Source organism: Gnatocerus cornutus, chromosome 5 (assembly GCF_029298725.1).
Source record: "Gnatocerus cornutus isolate USDA-ARS CGAHR chromosome 5, icGnaCorn1.1, whole genome shotgun sequence".
Classification (NCBI taxonomy): domain Eukaryota; kingdom Metazoa; phylum Arthropoda; class Insecta; order Coleoptera; family Tenebrionidae; genus Gnatocerus; species Gnatocerus cornutus.
In genome coordinates, this window is record NC_142237.1 from 4,836,981 (window position 1) to 4,859,424 (window position 22,444).

General features: G+C 31.5%; 1 protein-coding gene across 5 annotated transcripts in view; it reads left to right on the forward strand.

Annotated features, from left to right (window-relative positions):
- Positions 1-1,039: 1,039 nt before the first annotated feature.
- LOC148173823 (uncharacterized) overlaps positions 1,040-22,444 on the forward strand; it is a 29,375-nt gene continuing 7,970 nt past the window's right edge. For 2 of the 5 annotated variants that reach the window (XM_088037835.1, XM_088037836.1), the window contains exons 1-9: positions 1,040-1,344; positions 1,672-1,790; positions 9,042-9,256; positions 11,784-12,066; positions 12,115-12,325; positions 12,372-12,554; positions 15,521-15,880; positions 15,928-16,370; positions 19,247-19,880. In XM_088037835.1, coding sequence (XP_087893961.1) covers positions 1,723-1,790; positions 9,042-9,256; positions 11,784-12,066; positions 12,115-12,325; positions 12,372-12,554; positions 15,521-15,880; positions 15,928-16,370; positions 19,247-19,880 — 2,397 coding nt within the window. In that variant the 5' untranslated portion in view covers positions 1,040-1,344; positions 1,672-1,722. Of the gene's footprint in view, positions 1,345-1,544; positions 1,625-1,671; positions 1,791-9,041; positions 9,257-11,783; positions 12,067-12,114; positions 12,326-12,371; positions 12,555-15,520; positions 15,881-15,927; positions 16,371-19,246; positions 19,881-22,444 lie in introns of all 5 variants that reach the window. The other 3 variants (XM_088037837.1, XM_088037838.1, XM_088037839.1) reach the window with 3 other exon arrangements.

Here is a 22,444-nt window from a genome sequence, read left to right on the forward strand (position 1 = left end):
TTTACAATTTTTGTTTTTTAAGTTGTAGATCACGCATAGCACATAGTAAAATTTCTTTATTATTCACTTTGCATCGAATGGGACGTAAATCTTTTGCTTTTCCAACAAATAATGTCAATAATTGTAACCAAACTAATTTTGACAACTCTCCCACTCTTTAAATCATTACCAATTTTAAATAAAATCACTAGCTGTGTCCAGATACACTCAGCACTTACACACACTTGTCGCCACCAAAATTGGGGCCACAGTTTCAGTTGAAATACCGTGTAAAGTCCGTTTTTTTATTAAAAAACCACCAACACCGCAATCTCCCACCACTTTACAACCGGCAACGTCGTCCATGGTAACTTTTTGGTGATAAAATCAAATAGGTTAGCTGCCTAATTGACAATTTGATTACACAAAACGGCCTTTCAGGCTGTGCCGAGTCTTTTCACTTTGATTTGCAATCCAACAGGCTGTAAAAGAAACGTTTTTAACGGAAACACTGCCGAATTTTCAGAACTGTCAAAAATTTGACAATTATTTTCTCACCAAAAATCTACCTAGGCAACGTTGCCGGTTGTAATGCAGGGGAAGATTGCGGTGTTGGTGGTTTTTTAAAAACAAAACGGACTTTACATCTCAGTTTGCCAAAACTTGTCTAATCCTTATTTAAATCTCTCTTTTGGAACTTATCTTTGATTAATTCTTAACTAATGTGAGATTGTTGATACACTAAACTTTGACAACGTGTTAACCTCAAAAATCGTTCCCTAATTTTCTCCCTAAAGAATTGAAAACCGGATTTACACCCAAGAATTTTCGAAAATTTACACAGGAGAGTGGACAAATAGCAGTGAGCTGGACTTTACTTGTTTTTAAATATTATGTTAATAAAGCGAAAATCACAATCTCGCCATCACATAGGCACACAACAAAACATTCACGTAATTACGTAGTCGGTTATGAAAAAGTTTGGTTACAGAGTTTTGTACGTCAATGTTTTTATACAAAGACACATAGATGTCGCTTTGGTAAAAAACTTTTTATTGAACAAGATGTCGCTGCGGTCGCTTGAAACCAGTAAGGAAGTGTCCTTGGGTTTTAATGAATTGCACATCGTACACGAGTTTGCAAAACAGATCGTACTTCCTAATCAGCTGATGGTCAAATTGCGTTTTGGCCAAAATGTGCGATAACGACCAGAGTTTCACATATCAAGTGGAGTAACCCTGCGTGAAAATGTTCGTGAAATTTCGCAGTGTTTGTCAATATCAGCTGTGAAAATGTCAGATAGCTGTTTAGACAGCTATGGACAAGAAAATCGTTGGGAAATCGTCATAAATTCCATGTCAGCACGTAAGTACAATTCTTTTTAAGATAAATTTGCATTGCACTCGAAATCGACGAACGTTCGGGTTTGTTGCCCCTTGCGGGAGCTTTTTCAACCGAATTTCTTTGTTTACCTATTTGAGAACGTAAACATGCATCATTGATGATAATGACGTTCTGTTGATTTTATTTATAACTGTGACTGTTTTATAATGCACCTATTGCAGGTGTCGACATGTCTGCCAGACTTATTAAATAAAAAAAATGTTGACCTCGCGGAAATGTGGGATTCTCTACTTGTGATAAGGTTTTCAACAACTCAACTGTACCAACTGAATTGCGTATCTGTTGCAGGTATAAATAATTTTGGATCACTTGCGAAGCCCGTTCCTAAATTGCCTTAAAATGCTGTTCGTATTTCAAGTGGACACTGGTCGAATGATGACTTTTGAAATGAGCCTGGCTCTGGAAAGGTTTGTTTCTTATTATTTTTTTTGTGTAAAATTTCTCTGCTGTTATCTTGTGACGATGTGTTTGTATGTACAATTCCAGCATGTCAAGGTATGACATGCCTGCAGTCTGTAAGAAAGTACTGTATTTTACTTAACAACTTTGATAATCCCACAGTATTACAATGCAGGAATAAACCTGTTTGGGGAAGTTAAACAAGAAATCTTTGTATGACTCAAGTTGTGTAATCATTTTTATATGCTTTCTTACAATTCGAACTACATTGTTCCAAAACATGTACACATGTGATGTAATTTTGGGCAAAAAATGATAGTTTAAAACGTCGGAATTTGGAGATAAATGCTCGTTTACACCTGATGATACTAAAATGGCAAATGGCAGTTGACAATGTCTAAATTTCATGTCTGCAAATGTGCAATGGGTCAGTTGACAAAAATTACTTCCATAAGGTTTGTCCCTTTGTCTGCTCTAAGCTGCTCTGAGCAGAAAGTGTAGCTATTTTCCATTCGTTTGGCGTTTGTTTGCTAGTGCAGCATGTGATGTAAGTGAATGACATTTAAAATGACGTTTTGCCCCATTTTGCTCTTCCAGACCACATTGATAAGAGGAGGTTATAGATGGATTTGTTATTACAGTTAAACCTCGTTAACACGAACAAGTGCTGTGGTCTCGGCTCGGCTAAAACGACTTCGAACAGAAATTTGGAACCGTAATAGCAATTTCTATTAAAATACACGTGGTTAACAACAACAATATATTCGGTGCTCATTAACAAAGTTTTTTTCGATTGGAAAATAAGGAAGTTCTGAAAAATGAACAGCTTAAACTTGCATACTATTGAAAAGTCTGAATGAAGGCAAAACATTTCCACAAAATTACGAGTAATTGAAAAATTGATTTCTCAGTCGATGGTAGTTTATTAGTCACGACTACATAACATTGAAAAGAGAAGTTTTGTTGGTTTGGTTTTGTCTTCATAATGAGAACAAAACTTAAATTAAATTTTTTCATATACACTGGATTGCAATAAATTTGCGTATACCTATTTTTTGCTAGATTGAGTTTGCCTTCATTTTGACACTGACAGATTAAGAAATTAATCAAAATGCCAAGAATTATTGTGACAGCATTCGTCAGTTTGACATAACCTAATCTAAGAAAACAGTCACATAGCCAAAAAATCATCAAAATTCTGCTACTTGATATTTTAAGTGAACGCAAATTTATTGCAATCAAGTGTACTTTCGATCTTTTTTAGAGTTCGTGTTAACGAGGGTTTACTGTAGTTTTTTGTACATAGTTAAGCATGAATCAACATCACTAGTCAACAAATTTTGGACGAAATTTGTGCTGGAGCAGCAGAAACTCATTTTTAAATAAAAATTGCCGTTTTGTTCTATCAAGTCAGAACTCAAAACTTTTTGTAAAATATTCTGTTTTTTTCTGATTACCCCGCGTTTTCTTTTGTTTTTTTCTGTTTTCCTTAACAACTTGCGAAATCATGAAACTCGTTAATACAAGGTGTTTATTAATGTTTTTAGCATCAAGGGTGGCTCTGGAATTCCTGTCGTGCATTACTTTGCCGCTTTGTTTTCATAGTGAAGATGAAAGATCTTGAAAATTATTTATTGCTGAAAACTTACTTTACTTTATGATTGAGGTTAACTACAAATGTCAGTTGAAAATGTTAAACCCACATTTATAATGAGCGGCAAATTTCTTAGCCACCCTTGATGCTAGAAACATTTATAAACACCTTGTACATTGATCAGGTAATTAAATAAGCTTCCTAACGAACTATAAAAGTAGCCGGGAGAGTTAGATTTGGTCAAGATATTTGAAAAAAACTAATAAAAAATTCGAAAAACGAACTGTTTTTACAAAATTTTTGATACTTTTTTGCATATAAATAACTTCTAAATTGGTATGATCATAAAAAACTGAGACAAACAAAATTTTGTTAATGTAAATCATGCTACAGAACTGTCATTTAAAATGACAATGCCAAATTTTGCAAAAGTGAAAAAAGGCACAATTCACGTTCTGAAAGTCAAAATACCTTCGTTAACACTAATTCAGAAAGAAATGATTACTGGGACTTTGGAACAATTAGAAGATACATAACATAACCTTATTTAGCAAACGTCATCAACTGCCAATTTACGCAGCATAAATTACTAGGTTTCAGATTTATACGCTGCTCAAATTTGTCTCTTTTTTTTTTGAGCGGCCATGGTACTTTAATTTTTTTATTGTAATACGTCGTTATAAAAGTTGAAAGGCAACTTTCCACAATTTTTATTACGATTAAGTTAATTTTGCAACTAATTTGATGATTGATAGGCGGAAAAACAGTCAAAAGTCCCTTTAACACAGCGTTAAATATTTAATCTGAATTCAAGGCTTAATTATCTTTTGTAAAGCGCGCCGGTATCTGTGCTTTCTATCGTGGTGACGAATTAATATGGAGTGATTTTTAGAAAAAAGTCATGTTTTGTTAACTTTTGAAGATTTTGTAAAATTGTTTTTCGATTTATTAAATTATAAAATGGAGCAAATGTTAAAAAGTTATTGATCGATTCGAAATCAGGAGGCTATTCCACTTGTTAATGACTTTTCATTTTTCTAGTAATTTTTTTTCCAAATTTTGTTGTCGAAAACTATTTATTTTCCCGCAGAGAATTTTTTGTAGGCACCAAATTTAAAATGCGACTCTGCGATTGGTTGTTTAGTAGAGGCAACTCCATTTAGTAGAGGCAACTCCATGATGCAATTCCTGCGAAATGTCACACAAAACAGTCGCATTTGTCAGATTATCACCAAATTGTAGGAGCATCAGTAATTAAATTGTTTTTGTTATTTTCAATGCCGATTAGCAGGTATTCATTATAACTTTATTATGTACTAAAAAATTTTTTGCTGATTTTTTTTCCTTTGTAAATCGGTAAATTATCTGCAGGAAAACTGGCATAAAGTGCTATCTGCGAAATACAGGGTCCGGCAACACTTAAAAAAATAAAATTTGGCAAACTAAGTTTACACCAAAATTTCACAAGTCACTTCATTCACTCTTATAAAGGTTAATTTTGATTAACACGGGCATGTTGCACTTTATGGACACCAGAAATCTTTAATTAACATCGACAAAGCGACAATTTTACCAAGTAAGACTTTTGTTACAATCTAAATCGAGCCAAAAGATAGATGTCATTTGTGACACAAGATGTTGACAGATGGGTGTAAACGTAGTTCCCAATTTTGACGTAATAAAATTGGAAACTTGATAAAACAGCGTTTTTTCTCAAATTTTGAAGACAATTTGCATTGAATCTAAAATGACAACTGAGATATTTTTAATTCATTTATATTAAAAAAAAATAAATTAGAGGTTGATATCACAAACCCTCACAATTAAGTAAAAATTATATTTTTAAGGCGTCGCGACGCTAAAACCATTAGTGATAAAAAACAAATCTTTGCGTCAGCTTCTAGAGCTTTGTCAACTGTGAGAGTATGCAAATTTTCAAAATTTTATCTTTAAAATTGAAGACGATTGTGGGGGTGGACACAAGTGTTGCCGGACCCTGTATATTATTAGCTTAGCTTGGACAAAAAACTTGGTCGAAATAATTCAGCATATTTCATGTAACAAGTGATCAAGATAATTTGTCATCAAAACGATGTTTGAATTCTGCTCGGCATGTTGTCTTATTGAACCATACTAATAATTGTCAAAAGGGTAATTTAAAGCGAAAGCTTTATTTCAAAGAAAAATTTCAACAAACGTTTAAAAAATATGTCTACGTTATTGCAGGATCAACCAAAATTCGTCTTATTTTTTTGCTATACATAGAACTGTACCTTCGACACAGCTAGATGAATCAATGACGGCATGCCGCACCAAATTCATAGGCGTCTTGATGACAAATTATCTGGGTCACCTGTTATGTAATAATTAGTCATTTGTCTAAAAGTGGATTCCTTTTTTTATGAAGCTAGTTTTTTTCCAGTTGTGATTTTGTTTTTGTTTGTTTTCGCCACAATTATAATGACGAGATATTCTTTAGAACTTACCCTCAAAACTGTCATAAAAAAAAATCAGGATACGTTTACAGGGTGTTGGGTAACGTTACGGCCATAGCAAATTAATAATAATTTTTTTTTTTTCGGATTTTCTCCAACTGTTTAAGAGCTAGAAGCTTTTTTTTGTAATTTTCAATTTTCAAAAGATTACCCAATTTTGAATTTTTAAACTACCAACACCGCACTCTCCCACTACTTTACAGTCGGCAACATCGTCGATGGTGACTTTTTAGTGGTAAGATCGAACAGGTTAGTTGTCTAATTGACAATTTGATTACACAAAACGGCCTTTCAGACTGTGCCAACACTTTTTATTATTTACTCTTTTGATTTGCTATCCAACAGGCTGTCAAAGAAACGTTTTTAACGAAAAAACTACGTAATTCTCAGAAATGTTACTAATTTCATATTTGTTTTCTCAACAAAAATCTCCCTAGACAACGTTGCCGGTTGTAAAGTAGGGGAAGATTGCGGTGTTGGTGGTTTAAAAAAAACGGACTTTGGGTTCTTTTTTGATTAATGTCAAACTGTCAGTCATTACTTTATATGAGTGGCATAGTTGGTTCGTAATTGAAAAAAAACTCATTTGTCGCAATATGTATAAACCTCATTTATTACCTATAAAAGGTCCCAACTTTAGTGGCGAAAGGTGTATTTGAGAGCTGAGGGTTTTAATTTGACGATCTAAACATGTTAATACTTTCATGTTAATTACAGTTAAAAACTAGCACGATAGATTATGTTTAATTGTTTTTCAGTCTCATTGTATTTTTTTAAGTTTCTAGCATCAAAGGTGGCTTTGGAATTCCTGCCGTGCACTATTTTGCCGCTTTGTTTTGATAGCGAATTAAACTATCTTGAAAATTATTTATGTTACTTACGTCAATGGCGTTTCAGTTACAGCTTTGTGTCCGAGTTTTGGATTTTTCTGGTTTTAAACTACAACTAGAACAGTTTATTTCTCAAAACTTACTTTGTTCCATGTTTGAGGTTAACTGCAAATGTCAGTTGAAAAATCGAAACCCACATTTGTAATGAGCGGCAAATTTTTTTGACATTTCATAGCCACCCTTGATGTTAGAAACATTTATAAACACCCTGTGTTAATCAAAAGGAGCTCTGCACATTGACGATTTTTGTCTGAATTTTGAGAAAATCAAATAATTTCTCAACATTCTTATTGTTTCTGTCATTTCGGTTAATTATTATAAACAATGTCAACTGTCAACAAAACAATGCATGCGACCTATTAAACCAAAAAATATCACTAGGAGGTACAACTCAATAAACAATTTTGCGTACAGTCCCAAAATTTGAACACATGTTGGACTTTGGAATTCACTTTCAAAATAAACAATGTATAGTCATCGTTATTTGTATTGAATTGTATTGAACAAAATTATAAACATTTACTGAAAATTTCTTTTCTTTTTTTTTACAAATAAAATTACACTACTATTTCTTCCTCTTATTGGCGCCACTGATTTCAGTGACAAATTATTCATTTGGTCGAAAGACTACTTGGTTGTTTGCAAAATTCGAACTTGATTGAAAGAATTTAATTTGACAAATTTATGGCTTTGTAGTTTTTTAAATTAATCGAAAAAAAAACAACATAATTAGAGTTTGCAAGATACGCCGCAAATATTTGAAATTAACTAATTTTTTCTAAATATTTTTTTCTCAAACTGGTTTCCAATACAAGGTGTTTATAAATGTTTCTAGCATCAAAAGTAGCTCTGGAATTCCTGTGATGCACTATTTTGCCGCGTTGTTTTGATAGTGAATGTAACTATCTTGAAAATTATTTATGTCACTTACGTCAACGACGTTTTGGTTACGGTTTTGTGTCCAAGTGTTATGATTTCAAACCATAACTAGAAAAATCTAAACCCACATTTGCAATAAGCGGCAAATTTCTTTGACCTTTCATAGCCACCCTTGATGCTAGAAATATTTATTAACCTTGTAATTGCTTATGAAAGCATTTTTTACAATTTTAAATCAAAATTTTTCCAAAAAATTAACACTTGGTGCAAATAAATGCAAAAAATCAAAAATGGGAAAGGCTGTGATTTTTACCTCGAGTTTTACAGTTGGCTTTCACAGTGTTTTACCTCCTCGCCTACTGATTTCTTACTTTGCGATTTTTTGCCACATTTGTGTTAAATCAGTTAATGAAATTGTTAGTTCTAAAAAGATTGCAAAATGCTGCTACAAAAATTTAATTTGCATTTTCGTTTTGTTCTATAAATGCTCTATCAAATTAAAGTTCTGTTAAATTGAAGTGAATCATCAATAATTTTTTTAAAGAAAATTTTAAAGTCAGAGTGTCAATTTTGCGTTAATTTTACAGGGTATTGTATTTTACCTTTCTTGATTAGCCATTTGTATATGACAGTAACTTTACCCAACACCCTGTATAAATAATTCAAGCAAAAATCACAGAAGAAAGTTTTATTTTGTTGTCGCCAATTTATTTTTAATCAATGAAAATAATTATTTGAAGTACATACATAATTGAATTCCAGAAAATTAAAAAAATATATATAATTTTTGTAAATATGTCAAGAACTTATACGCCGTTTGAAGGTTTTAACAATCAATTGCTTTTTGTGAGATTTGCTTACTTAAATCTCATGTCATTTTTTTATTGTTTTTAGTCGTATTTGTCGCATGTTATTGGATAATGTGAAATTCCAAAAAGTTAATAAGACCTATTTTGCTGTTTTTTAAACGTACGAAATGACTTCATTATCATATTGATTGTGCATAAAATGCTTCCACTTTTGAGAACAGTCGCGAGCTTAAAATTTCGGGTGACAATGTCATTGTTTTGTTTCAGGATTTCAAAATTTATAATTCGACTGACACATTTGACAATTGTCATTTTTATTCTATCAGTTATTTGCTTCTATTGCTATTTTTGACTTATATTTCGCGGTTAATTGTAAACGAAATCTGAAACAGCTAAACCCAATTTTACAGGGCAACATGTTTCACGCTCGTAAATATAGTGGCGTGTTAAAAGTATACATAAACATAGAATTCAAACCGTTTAGAGATATTAATAAACTCAGGAATGTTATGAATATTGTTAAGCTGCATATTACGTTAGATTGAAAAAAATTGAGCGTTGTATATTTATGGTAATAATTTTTTTGTTTTAGTGTACAAAGTTTGAAATCTCAGGTGGAACACACTTTAAAAATCCCCGTTGACAAACAAGTCCTGCTAATCAGCGGTGGCGAGCACTTGCGTCCCGACGACAGAGTTTGTTCGTATCCGGCAGGGACAGATACCAATCCCATCTTTCTCTTCAGTAAGGCTGTCATCGAGTCTGATCAACCGCCAGCCGCTAGCATCGATTATGGATCTGAACATGGTAATTCATGCATATTTTCAAAGTTGAACTAAACGAGAGGTTTAATGACCACCTGCAGTCAGGCTAATCTAAATTAATTTCAATTAATTCGATTAATTAAAACGTGAGCATGATGGATCCGATTAAATTTCTGAAGCTCAAAGCTCTTACGTGCTAAAAGAGCCGAGATATCGCATTTATGCTACGTCTTTTGAATAGTGTTTTACATTTCTTCGATTTTGTTAATTTAACCTGAAAATTGGGAACATCGAGTAGAGAAAATCGATGTTGAACTCAATTTCAACAAAAGCACAATTACATCGATCTCCAATACATACATCGGAGAAAACTTTGATTTTGAAAAATAGTAAATCAGCAATTCCATATGTCACGGGTGTGACAAAATGACAACATTTTTTAAATTTATTTACGACTAAGAGCTTTTTCAAGCAGAAGTACACTGTTATCAGTGCTGCAAACTATCTAAATAAAATTTGTTAAGTTACGATTGCAGATCATAGAGCAGCAAATTAATTTGTGGTGTCACGGGTGTGACGCGTACAAATTAAATTTATTGTTTTTAATAACATTTTTCTATATTTCTGCGAATAACAAAAGTCTGATTCTTTCTCCTTTAGTACACAAATAGATGAACTATAGGCACACATTTTAAGCCTTTTTGCAATTAGAATAACCAATTCAATTGTGCACTGTATTTTTTAGAAAACTGTAACGGGTGTGACAAAGCAAAACTTGTTAAATAAGCGTTGCTAAAAAATGAAAATAATGTAGCAGAAAAACTAATTTTATTAATGCTTGTAACATTTTGAACAAAGTAAGTTATATTTTACACAGGCGAAGGCGCCCACAGCCCCCAGTTTCGGTTTCACAAATTGGTCGAGTGTACTTATATCCGCTAGACATACCTACATCCACCCTAAACTAACTTCTTTATTTGGACAAAATATGAGATATTGTTAGATATTTGGTGTTGATTGCTTGAATATTTTTACTTAGTAGATTCAGATATTTTGACTTTGAATTCACCAGTATACAAAATATTTATATTATTAATTGATTTTTGCTTTCAAGAAGAAATCCTTTGCAGAATTGTTGTTTACCTTTCTGTGAACGATACGTTTATTGTGCCTTCCATACCATCCATTTCTTTAACATGTGAGCATTTTAATAGGAGTTGTTAAAACCAACTGTGTGTACATGTTTAAGCTTTAAATCATCAAATTTGGAAAGTCCGATCTAACAATTGTCACACCCGTGACATTTATTTTCAGTATTTCTCTAATATATCTTTTAACTTAATTCAGTGCAAAAACTGCATTATCAATTTGTTACTTTGTATACAAATTATCAATTTTTAACTCCACAGATTTCAACCAGTTTTGCCAACTTTTGTTAAAATATTGTCACGGGTGTGACAAATTTTCTTAACAAAGTTTTAATTCAAAAACAAATTATGAAATTACTTTTTTATGTATTCAGTATCTGATGTGTTAAGTAAAGAGTTCAAACTGATTTGTCCACTAATTTTAAATTCTTGGAATTTATATTTTGAGTGCAAAAAAATAAGTGAAGTTAAGCGAAAAATTTAATTAAAATAGAAGAACCAAAGTGTAGTTAAAAGAAGGTAATTATTTAAAGTATCAAGAAGAAACAATTCAACCATTCATGGTTTTGGTTAATTTAAGAATTATATATCCGATTTTTAACAAAATTATGTTTCTGCAAGATGTTTTAGTTTTTAATGTGTCATGTTCAGTTCGTGTGGAACTGCTGAAATAAAAAAATCAATATAGCATAGTTTATTGTGAAAAACAAAAATAAATAAAATTCTTAATAAAACAAAACAAAATAATAAGTAAATAAATTATAAAAAAAATAACAAATTCGAGATTAATAAGAATAAACAAAATTCTAAATTAAATTAAATTCCAGTCTTCTTTATTTAGACCGCAGCACAAGTAAATCCTGCCTTGCTTTGATTCTATACGTTAATAACCAACCAAACGAAATATCACCAAAATCAAGAGTGTAAAATAAAATACATACATCGAAACCGCAATCATCGATGTTAAAAGATACATTGAGAATAAAAATATAAAGTGTGGCTCAGTGCTATCAGTCCACTCTCCTGTGTAAATTTTTGAAAATTCTTTAGTGTAAATCTAGCTTTTAATTCTTTAGAGAGAAAATTAGGGGAAAATTGAAGCGATTTTTGAGGTTAACACGTTGTTAAAGTTGAGGGTATTAATCAATATTCAATTAAAAATTTGCTGCCAAAGAAAGATTTCAATAGAGATTTAACAAGTTCTGGCAATCTTGCACAAGGCGATTAGCTTTTACGCATGCCACAGTTGAATTAAAGTCAAACGCTATTGCTGCCAACTATTCATAAAAATCACTAGGGGCTGTTGCCAACTTAACGTGTTAATGACTGGACCGATAGTAGTGAGCTCTGGTATATGTATTAAAAATCGATGTAAAAGTCGCAGATCTAATTTACCTCTCTATTATTTGAAATTTTGTTTAGATCTGTCCGGCAAAGTGCGAGAATCTAGCGAACTGCCAGCAACTTACCAAACAGTCCAAAAAAGAGCTCAGTTGGCTCGTTTGTTTTGCGACATCAGCCAGGGCCAAATGAGCACGTGTGAAAAGTTAGTCCATGAACAGCACTTACAACAACAAGGATGGTCCGCCGTTGTGGCGAATTTAGAAGATTTAAACTCCGATTTACAAACTCGCTGGAATCTCTACAAGGAAGCGTTCAGGGAGTACATAGAAAAACGGGACTCTTATTTAGAATTTTTAAACCAGTAAGTAGTCGTGGGCTCTCCACGTTTCGGTTAATTTTGTTGTTGCAGTTTCAAAGATGATCTCCTTATATTACAAAAAATTCCTGTATTACCTGCCCTGGTGGATGCGCAGAAGTTAATAGTACCTGAGCACGACCATTTTTCCGTTGAAAAGCAGCCGGAGCCCGATAATGACGACGTGACACTTTTGGAGTGGATAACCCAGAGGGACGATTTTCTGGACAGTTTGTTTGAGATTTGTTCTAAAGGACTTATCCAGGTTTGAATTTTTTTTCTTACATTCTAAATAACGATTTGGTTTTAAGACGGACGAGAAAGAGTTTCTTTCATTGGAGCACGAAGTCCAAAAGACTTTGGAAATGACAAATAATGTAGCGATGAAAGAAATTAAAGGCTTAGGGGATCGACTTTTCGGGCTGGAAAAATTAATGAAAGATGCTAGATACCTGGTTAGCGAGCAAGTTAAACTGGCGGAATCGTTTCAAAGGGTAGATGTTTTGCATATCGTCGGTTGAGAGTGTTAACTTGCTAACTTTAGTAACGCAAATTTTACAGGTGGTAAAAAAAACTTAATAATTTTATTAAAAATAGGTTTATGAAAGAACTCAAAATACGAACGGGTTAACAATGTTCGGCTACGAATTCGGTACCTTAGAAGCATAAGGGTTTATCTCCATAAATTATAGTTTCGAGAAAATTAACAAAATAGATATTTAAAAAAATCGAGGTGGTGTTATTAATCTCTTTTCAAATATGCAAATTGCGAGTTACTAGTTATTAGTTATTAGACTTAATAGTCGTAACATTTGATCCAAAAATATTTTTTTTACACTTGGTTTCTTATGCTTCTAAGAAAAATTAGATTATTTGGACTTAAGTCCCACTTAGTAATAAAAACTTTCAAAAAAATTAACAATGTTTTTACAAAAAAAAGGTAATACGTTATTAGAAATAATTGCTAACAAAGATATATTAAAAATTCAGCAACTTCTATAGACTATTTAATGTTAAAAAACACCCACAAATTTCGTTCTTATGACACCAAAAATGTCGAAATTAAAGCGCGTTCAAGTTTTTTTGTATTTTTTTAGCTGCTGGAAATAAAAATGTTTACAAATTCTCCTTTTCGCTCTAAATTTTTGTAAATCGGCATTGTAAATAAGACAGTCAAAAGTGATAATCTCCATAAATTTCGTTAAAATCACATAAAAAAAATGGAAATTACAGAATCTTAAAAAAAATTGGTGGCCATTTTTTGGTCTTAAAACGAAAATTTCTAAAAATTCGACTTTTTGATCTAATTTTTTGCTATTTAGTTTTGACATTTTAACAGTTGTCCAAATAAAAATTTCTAAATATTCTTCTTTTTAGTCTAAATTTTTCTAAATCGGTATTCTTAATAAGACAGTCCAGACTTATAAATTCCACAAATTTGGTTATAGTGGCATTAAAAATGAAGAACTTACAGTACTTTTGGTACCATTTTTTTTTGGTCAAAAAATAAAAATTTTTCTTTGGTTCTACAAATCGAAATTTCTAAAAATTCTCTTTTTCGGTCTAAATTTTTCTAAATCGACACTCTTAATAGGGCAGTCGAGACTTATAAATTACACAAATTTGGTTATAGTGGCATTAAAAATGAAGAACTTATAGTACTTTTGGTACCAATTTTTTTTTGGTGAAAAAATTTTTCTTTGCTTCTAGAAATCAAAATTTCTAAAAATTTTCTTTTTCGGTCTAAATTTTTCTAAATCGACACTCTTAATAAGGCAGTCGAGAGTGATAATTTCCACAAATGTGGTTAAAATCGCCTAAAAATTAATGAAATTACAGGATCTTAAAAAAAATTGGTGGCATTTTTTTGGTCTTAAAACGAAAATTTCTAAAAATTCGACTTTTTGATCTAAATTTTTGCAAATTAGTGATATTACTAAAACTAACAAAAGAAACAACATGCATAAATTTAGTTCGTGTCGCACTAAAAATAACGAAATTACATTGTTGAAAAAAATTGACTTTTTCACAGTTGTCCAAATAAAAATTTCTAAATATTCTTCTTTTTAGTCTAAATTTTTCTAAATCGGTACTCTTAATAACACAGTCAAGACTTATAAATTCCACAAATTTGGTTATTGGCATTAAAAATGAAGAACAAACTTATAGTACTTTTGGTACCAATTTTTTTTTTTGTGAAAAAACAAAAATTTTTCTTTGCTTCTAGAAATCAAAATTTCTAAAAATTCTCTTTTTCGGTCTAAATTTTTCTAAATCGACACTCTTAATAGGACAGTCGAGACTTATAAATTCCACAAATTTGGTTATAGTGGCATTAAAAATGAAGAACTTACAGGTCACAATTTTTTGGTCTGAATTTTTCTAAATCGAAACTTTTAATAAGGCAGTCGAGAGTGATAATCTCCACGAATGTCGTTAAAATCGCATAAAAAATAAAGAAATGCCAAAACTTAAAAAAAAATGGTGGCAAAATTTTAATGGTATGTTTCAATACACGGATATTTTTTTAGCATCCCCAAATATATACTTGCTTTTATCATCAATTTAAGTAAGTTTGGATCAGTTGAGTAACAAAATCACCTCGAAATGTAGACCTGTAAGGTTCTTTATGCTTCCAACATAATGTGGTATTTAGTTCCTTAGAGAAACCTAAAATTGTTTCTTTTTCATCTAATGGGGATTATTTTTCTGTCTTAAAGAAGATGTAAAGAGTAATAAAAAACATTATTTAACTCATTTTTCACAAAAATTGGAGATAGATTCTTATGCTTCTGGGATACCGAATTATACATAGTAATAATTTAAAAATAACTCCTAAATTAATACTTTAAAGCATTGTATATTTGGAGATGGCAGGCGAACTTCTATGATTTTTATTAATTTTGGAGTTAGCAGGTTTTTTGAACATGAAAGCAATAAATAAAATTCAACTTCAAATATTTACTAAGCAACGTTTTATTAGTTGTATTGGGAAAATTTAATAAAATAATAATAACAAAATTTAAAATGAATGTCTTGTTGTAATAATTATAGGTATTATTAACCGTTACAGAAAAAATTATTTATGTCACGTAATTAAAAAATCAATATTAAGACGTTGAAGTTCTCGACAGTAATAAAACATTTTTGTGACTCTTATTTAAATAAATATTAGAAAAACAAACTGCTATAGCCATCCAAAATTAATTTTTTAAACACGTTAAACAATGTCTCCTTATACCCTATTAAATTTTTATATTATAAAAAGCGAACTTATCTTTAAGCTAATTTTCAAAAACAAATTTAATGATTAAATAATACGCAAACTACAAAGAAGTAAAGTCACAAAAAATTAGAATAGATGAAAATTCAAAAAATGACCAGTGGAGTTAGCAGGTTACCACTCTTAACCGACGATATGGAATTTTCAGTTGTAAATAAATAACTTAGAACTTTTCAGAACCACAACCGAGCGAGCCAAGTCAGGGAAGCATCAGTGTTACCGGATCTTTGTGCTACGCATCTCCAGCAGTTGAACGTTCTTTTAGACAACCACACGAAATTGCGCGATATTACGCGGCGTTGTATACTTGCGAAAGACGAACTTAGTTCTAATTTGTATCACAGACTCAAATGGATTGTGTTCATGGAAGATAATTTATCCGAACTTGACAATAAATTAGTGTTTTACTTCGAAAATCTGTTGAGTTTACAAAGACAGTTGGAGATTCTCCAGCAAGTGCACACTGCACCGACAACTTATCTTTCGTCCATAGTTGAAGTAGTGAGAAGACGAAAAATCTCGCAGGCTTTTCTTTTGGTGAGTAACTTTTTTACTTAAGACACTTGATGATATTTGAATGGTAGTGGGCATCAGATGTCGCTTGTCACTTACTGACCATCTACAACGAGGAAATCGCCAGACGGAAAGACTTCCAGAGTCAAATCGAAGGACATTTTCTTAGTTCCTTGTTTCCTGGGATGGAGGATTTTCCTCCAAGCTTTGCCACACAAGCACCGTCAATCTTTGATTCAAGCTTACCGAAGGTCACGGAAGAAGATGTAGAACAATTGAAGGTGGCCCTACCGGAAATGAGCGAGAGTTTGCTGGTCCCTGACACATCGGCGATTACGAATTATTTCCTGTTGAGAGACGTAAAAGACGTGGAAAGGAATGTGAATAAAACAGTGGAGGATAAGTTGATTGAAGTGGGGTTTGCTAGTAATTTGGACCAAAATATACTGAAGGCGATAGAGAATGAACCGCTGCAGACGCCGCATGGACTTCCGCATTTGAAAGATTTGGACAGGTAATAATAAAATTAGTAATATAGACCAGTGTCGAAGCCTTCAAAAAAGGTAAAAAGTGCAAAAAAATCGTAGTAGAAAATGTTGAGAATATTACAAAAATGAAAGGAAAAATAAATTACGGTCGATTCGAGGTCGGGAAGTGGGAGAGGGTTGGTTTTTAAGGGTTAAAATCGGTTTGTCTCGATTTCCGGCAAAACTACAAGTCTTATGAAAAAAAGTTAAATGACAAAGTTGTAGGTAATAAAAAGATCCACAACTTTTGTATTTACACTTTTTTTTCTCATAACCTCAAAATTTACATGAAAAACTCAAAAAACCACGTTTTTGGTTTTTATTTTTATCTTTTACAAAAAAAAAAATTTTTATGAAATTTGGTGAGAACTTACCTTTGTATATACCAAATACACAAGAATTTTTTGAATTTGAAAAATTCAATTTTTTCTCCTTATTTTTATTTAATACCGAAAAAGCACCCTAATTTTCAATCGAAAATTCACGCGTCAAAATATCAGCTTTTTTAAAAAAGTTGGTGGGCTTTTTATTCGTTGAAATCTCTACTTTCTGATAGTGTAATAAAAAATATACGTCACTATGGAAAATATTTTCAAAAAAATTAAAAAACGAAAAAAACTCGAATCGAAAAATTATTTTTCTATCATTATGTACAATTTTGAGCTATTTATTAATATATTAACACTGTAATTACTCATTTAGCGTATGATTCTAAGTTACATTGATTAACAAAAAAATTTTCAATCAAAAGATACTACTATAATTAACAAACAACTAAGTTAATAATGTGTATATTTGATAAAACATCTACAATTTGATTGCTCTGGCATTTAAATTAACAGAGTTACAGTTTTAACATATTTTTTCCAAAAGTTTATAGTTTATTCCCAAAATAAAAAAATCCAAAATTTGACATTTTTGATCTGTAATAGCATTTTTTTTCGCAGTTAATTGTATATTAATTACTGTACGTCTAAATTAGTAATCTTCTCAATTTTCATGTTTGTTAAAAATACAGCCCTTAATACATATATAATTTAAATAGTTAACGGTTTAATAAAAAAAAATTAAATTTGCCAAAATTAGTACGTTTTGCTGTAGAATTTTGAAATTAGCAGACTTAGTAATTAAGTTCAAAGTAGTAATTTTGCCAAATTTGATTGCTTTGGCATTAAAATTGTTAGAGATGCAGCCCTTATTAGACAATTCTTTCAAATTTCTGTTCAATCAAAAAATTAAATTTTCCAAAATTAGTACCTTTTGCTGTATAATTTTGAAATTTGGCATATTTAGTAATTAAATCTGAAATAATAGCCTTGCTAAATTTCATTGCTTTGTCATTAAAATAGACCCATATATTTTTTCCAAAAATTTTTGGTTCTTTTTCAAAATAAAAAATTCCAAAATTTGACTTTCTTGGTTTATATTTTTGCAATTTAGAACAGTTAATAAATAAGTCTAAATTAGTAACTTCCTCAAATTTTATTGTTTGGCGTTAAAACTGACCGAGATAAAACCCCAAATAAATAATTTTTACAGTTTTTGGTCCATTCAAAAAAATTATAAAAAATTTTCAAATTCTGTATCTTTTGCTGCATAACTTTAAAGTTTCGTATGGTTAGTAACTAAGTCCAAATAAGTAACTTTGCCAAATTTGATTGCTTTGGCATTAAAATTGTTAGAGTTACAAGCATTAACATATTTTTTCAAAAATTTCTAGTTCTATCATCAATTTAAAAAATTTCGAAATGTGTTTCTTTTGATCGATAATTTTGTAATTTGGCACAATTAATAAATAAGTCTAGATTAAAAACCTCCCGAAATTTCATTGCTAGAATCGGAAAACGACGAAGGAATACCATCAAAGAGACAGAAATTATTGAACTAAAAAATATTCCGAAGAACATTTATATAGTATGAGATTTTTTTTATGACAAAAATATAATAAAACTGTAATAAACCAGCTTTTTTACTGAAAAAAAAATTATAACATCCTCATTTTTTAGATAAAATTCCCTTTAAATCCTATCTTGAATATTTTTAACAACCATTTTCCCATGTTTTATTTTGCAATCTTAATGTTTGATGGATTGAAAATTTTGTTGTTTATCAATGTAACATAGATTCATACGCTAAATGAGTAATTACAGTGTTAATATTAATAAATAGCTCAAAATTGTACATAATGATAGAGAAATAATTTTTCGATTCGAGTTTTTTTCGTTTTTTAAATTTTTTGAAAATATTTTCCATAGTGACGTATATTTTTTATTACACTATCAGAAAGTAGAGATTTCAACGAATAAAAAGCCCACCAACTTTTTTAAAAAAGCTGATATTTTGACGCGTGAATTTTCGATTGAAAATTAGGGTGCTTTTTCGGTATTAAATAAAAATAAGGAGAAAAAATGAATTTTTCAAATCCAAAAAATTCTTGTGTATTTGGTATATACAAAGGTAAGTTCTCACGAAATTTCATAAAAAAAAAAATTTTGTAAAAGATAGAAATAAAAAACCAAAAACGTGTTTTTTTGAGTTTTTCATGTGAATTTTGAGGTTATGAGAAAAAAGTGTAAATACAAAAGTTGTAGATCTTTTTATTACTTACAACTTTACCACTTAACTTTTTTCCATAAGACTTGTAGTTTTGCCGGAAATCGAGATAAACCTTTTTTAACTCTTAAAAACTCACCCTCTCCCACTTCCCGATCTCGAATCGATCGTAATTTTTTTCCTTTCATTTTTGTAATATTCTCAACATTTCGAATAGGTTTCATTCTACTACGATTTTTTTGGTTTCAAAAATTATCGACCCTGGTCTAATAGTAGTAAAAATTTGTGTGAATTCGGTGGTTGTTTTTAGGGGTTGCGAGTCGGAAACCGACACCGAAGAGTTTGAGAAAGTGGGCCAGAGTCCCTTCGACTTGCATTTTGATAAGGGGATTCCGTCTCCGCGGCCTGGCACTCAAGACGCGTCTACTTTAACCGAGGTTGGTGACCGTAATCCTTTACCCCCTAAAAAACCTCCCCGTACTTTCCAAAAGCCTCACATACAAACCCAAGACGATACCAACATCATAATCAATTCCTCCCTCCAACGTACTCTGAGCATCAGTGGCAGTCAGAGCAACACCGAAAGCTTCACTAACCTCAAAAATCCCTCACTTGAATCTATAGACGAGTTGTCGTCATTGAAAAACTTCGGTTCGAACACGGAGAGTTGTTTCAATTCGCATCATCAGCATATGCAGGGCTATAATTCAACACTTCTAAATCGGTCCAAATCGATTTCCCCTCACACACCGCAAAGCCCAAAAGATATCCAAGGAGAATCACCCAATTCACCTGTTATGGGCCACCAACAAAACGATTTCGTTAATGACGAATTTTATATTGACGAAAGTCTGCCGTCGAGCTTGAGTATCGAAACTGGACAGAGCCAAGGCGAATTCGTTAAGCAGCTTGATACTGCAAATAATGTTGTGGCCTTGTTACAGGTACTTAATTCATTGTAGCTACTGCAGTAATGCGCATTTTACACTGTTGTTAAGTTATTACAGTTTTATTTGCTATTTATCATCGAATTTCTTCATTTTTTTTCTACTTTTTATAGTTATGTTGCATGTATCCGTTTATTTTATTTAGACGAATTATTTGCTTCAATCATTCAGGTTCAAAAATAGTAGTCAAGGACAGGTGCGTTGCAAAAGAGAATGAATAGTTTACACTGGTGAATTAAAAAAACAGCAAATCTACAAGGTGTTTATAAATGTTTCTAGCATCAAGGGTGGCTATGAAATGTCAAAGAAATTTGCCGCTCATTACAAATGTGGATTTCGATTTTTCAACTGACATTTTCAGTTAACCTCAAATATGGAATAAAGTAAATTTTGAGAAATAAACGGTTCTAATTGTGGTTTAAAACCCGAAGATCAAAAACCTGGACACAAGACTGTAACTGAAACGTCATTGACGTAAGTAACATTATAAATACTTTTCAAAATAGTTATATTCACTATGAAAACAAAGCGGCAAAATAGTGCACGGCAGGAATTCCAGAGCTACCCTTGATGCTAGAAATGTCAAAGAAATTTGCCGCTCATTATAAAAGTGGGTTTACATTTTTCAACCGACATTTGTAATTAACCTCAATCATAAAGCAAAGTAAGAAAGAAAACTGTTCTAGTTGTGGTTTGAAACATGAAAATAAAAAATTTTGTTACAAAACCGTAACTGAAACGTTGACGTAAGTAACATTATAAATAATTTTCAAGATAGTTAAATTCACTATGAAAACAAAGCGGCAAAGTAGTGCATGACAGGAATTTCAGAGCCACTCTTGACGCTAGAAACATTTATAAACACCTTGTAGTTAATAATAATTATTTATTCGTTAAATTCCTATTCGTAGTTGGCTTTAAAAAAGTCATGTCGTAGCTAACTAGTTGACAAATTGGTTCAAATACGATTTTTTCAAAAATTTCAACAGAAAATGGAAGACAGAGGTGTCTTTCGTCCGCAGTATCATGTAAAAAGTTGATACAGCCGATTGCATAATATAGGTGATTCTTTTCAATATTAATCAAAGGCGGCGTTGAAATTTTTGAGTGTCATGTCATTTCTATACCACAAAACAACATTTTTCGCTATAATAAAAGTTTTTGTGGTTTGTTTCCAGCCAAGGTAATGAAACATTCTCGCGAAAAGATTCGTGACAATTTCAAAGCAATGGCTCATCATGTAGTAACATTTTGCTATTAAACAAATTTGTTTTAATTATGTAAAAAGTGTTTTCAATGCATGTTGCTCGTCTGGTTGAAGTGTTCATTCTTAACACAAAACCAAATAACTCTTGTTAATGACAAATAATTAAATTAAGCTTTCTGACTATTCTTGATTCTAATCTCATGTGTCAAGCTTGGAATCACTGTGGAAATACAAGGTGTTGATAAATGTTTCTAGCATCAAGGGTGGCTATGAAATGTCAAAAAAATTTGCCGCTCGTTACTTATGTGGGTTTAGGCTTTTCAACTGACATTTGTAGTTAACCTCAATCATTGAACAAAGATAGTTTTGAAAACAAACTGTTCAAGTTGTGGTTTGAAGCCTGAAAATCTAAAATTTTGACACAAAACCGTAACTGAAAAGTCGTAGACGTAAGTGACATTTGAAATAATTGTAAATATAGTTATATTCACTATGAAAACAAAGCGGCAAAATAGCGCTTGACAAGAATTCCAAAGCCCTCCTTGATGCTAGAAACATTTATAAACACTTTGTACATTAAATCTAGGTGCAAAAATTCAAAGCCATCTTTATTTAATAATGAAAAGAATTACTGTATGTCGACACAGAGTTATAAATATTAAAATTGGCAATATTTTTACTCACTCCCAAAACCGTCTTTAATTGAAAATTTTGCGTGCGTGACAATTTGCTAATTTGCGTGCGCTTATAGTTGATTAAGCTCTAGAATTGGACTCAAATTTGTTTTATAATCGATAGTCTGGCGTCGCGACGCTTAAACATTTTAATTTTTAGCGATTTTTGGGTTTTATGAAAACAATTAAATTACAATTTTTATGCGAATCCAAATTAACGGTGCACATGTAAATTAGCAAATGTTCTTTGAAATTAAAGACGATTTTGGGGTACAGCCAGATTATCTTCTGTGATTTTTTTTAGAATAAGACGTAAAGTCCGTTTTTTTATTAAAAAATCACCAACACCGCACTTTCCCACCACTTTACAACCGGCAACGTCGTCGATGGTGACTTTTTGGTGATAAAATCAAATAGGTTAGTTGCCTAATTGACAATTTGATTACACAAAACGGCCTTTCAGGCTGTGCCGAGTCTTTTCACCATTAAATCCTTTGATTTGCAATCCAACAGGCTGTAAAAGAAACGTTTTTAACGGAAACACTGGCTAATTTTCAGAAATGTCAAAAATTTGACAATTATTTTCTCACCAAAAATCTCCCTAGGCAACGTTGCCGGTTGTAATGCAGGGGAAGATTGCGTGGTTTTAAAAAAAAAAACGGATTTTAAATCCACATTTG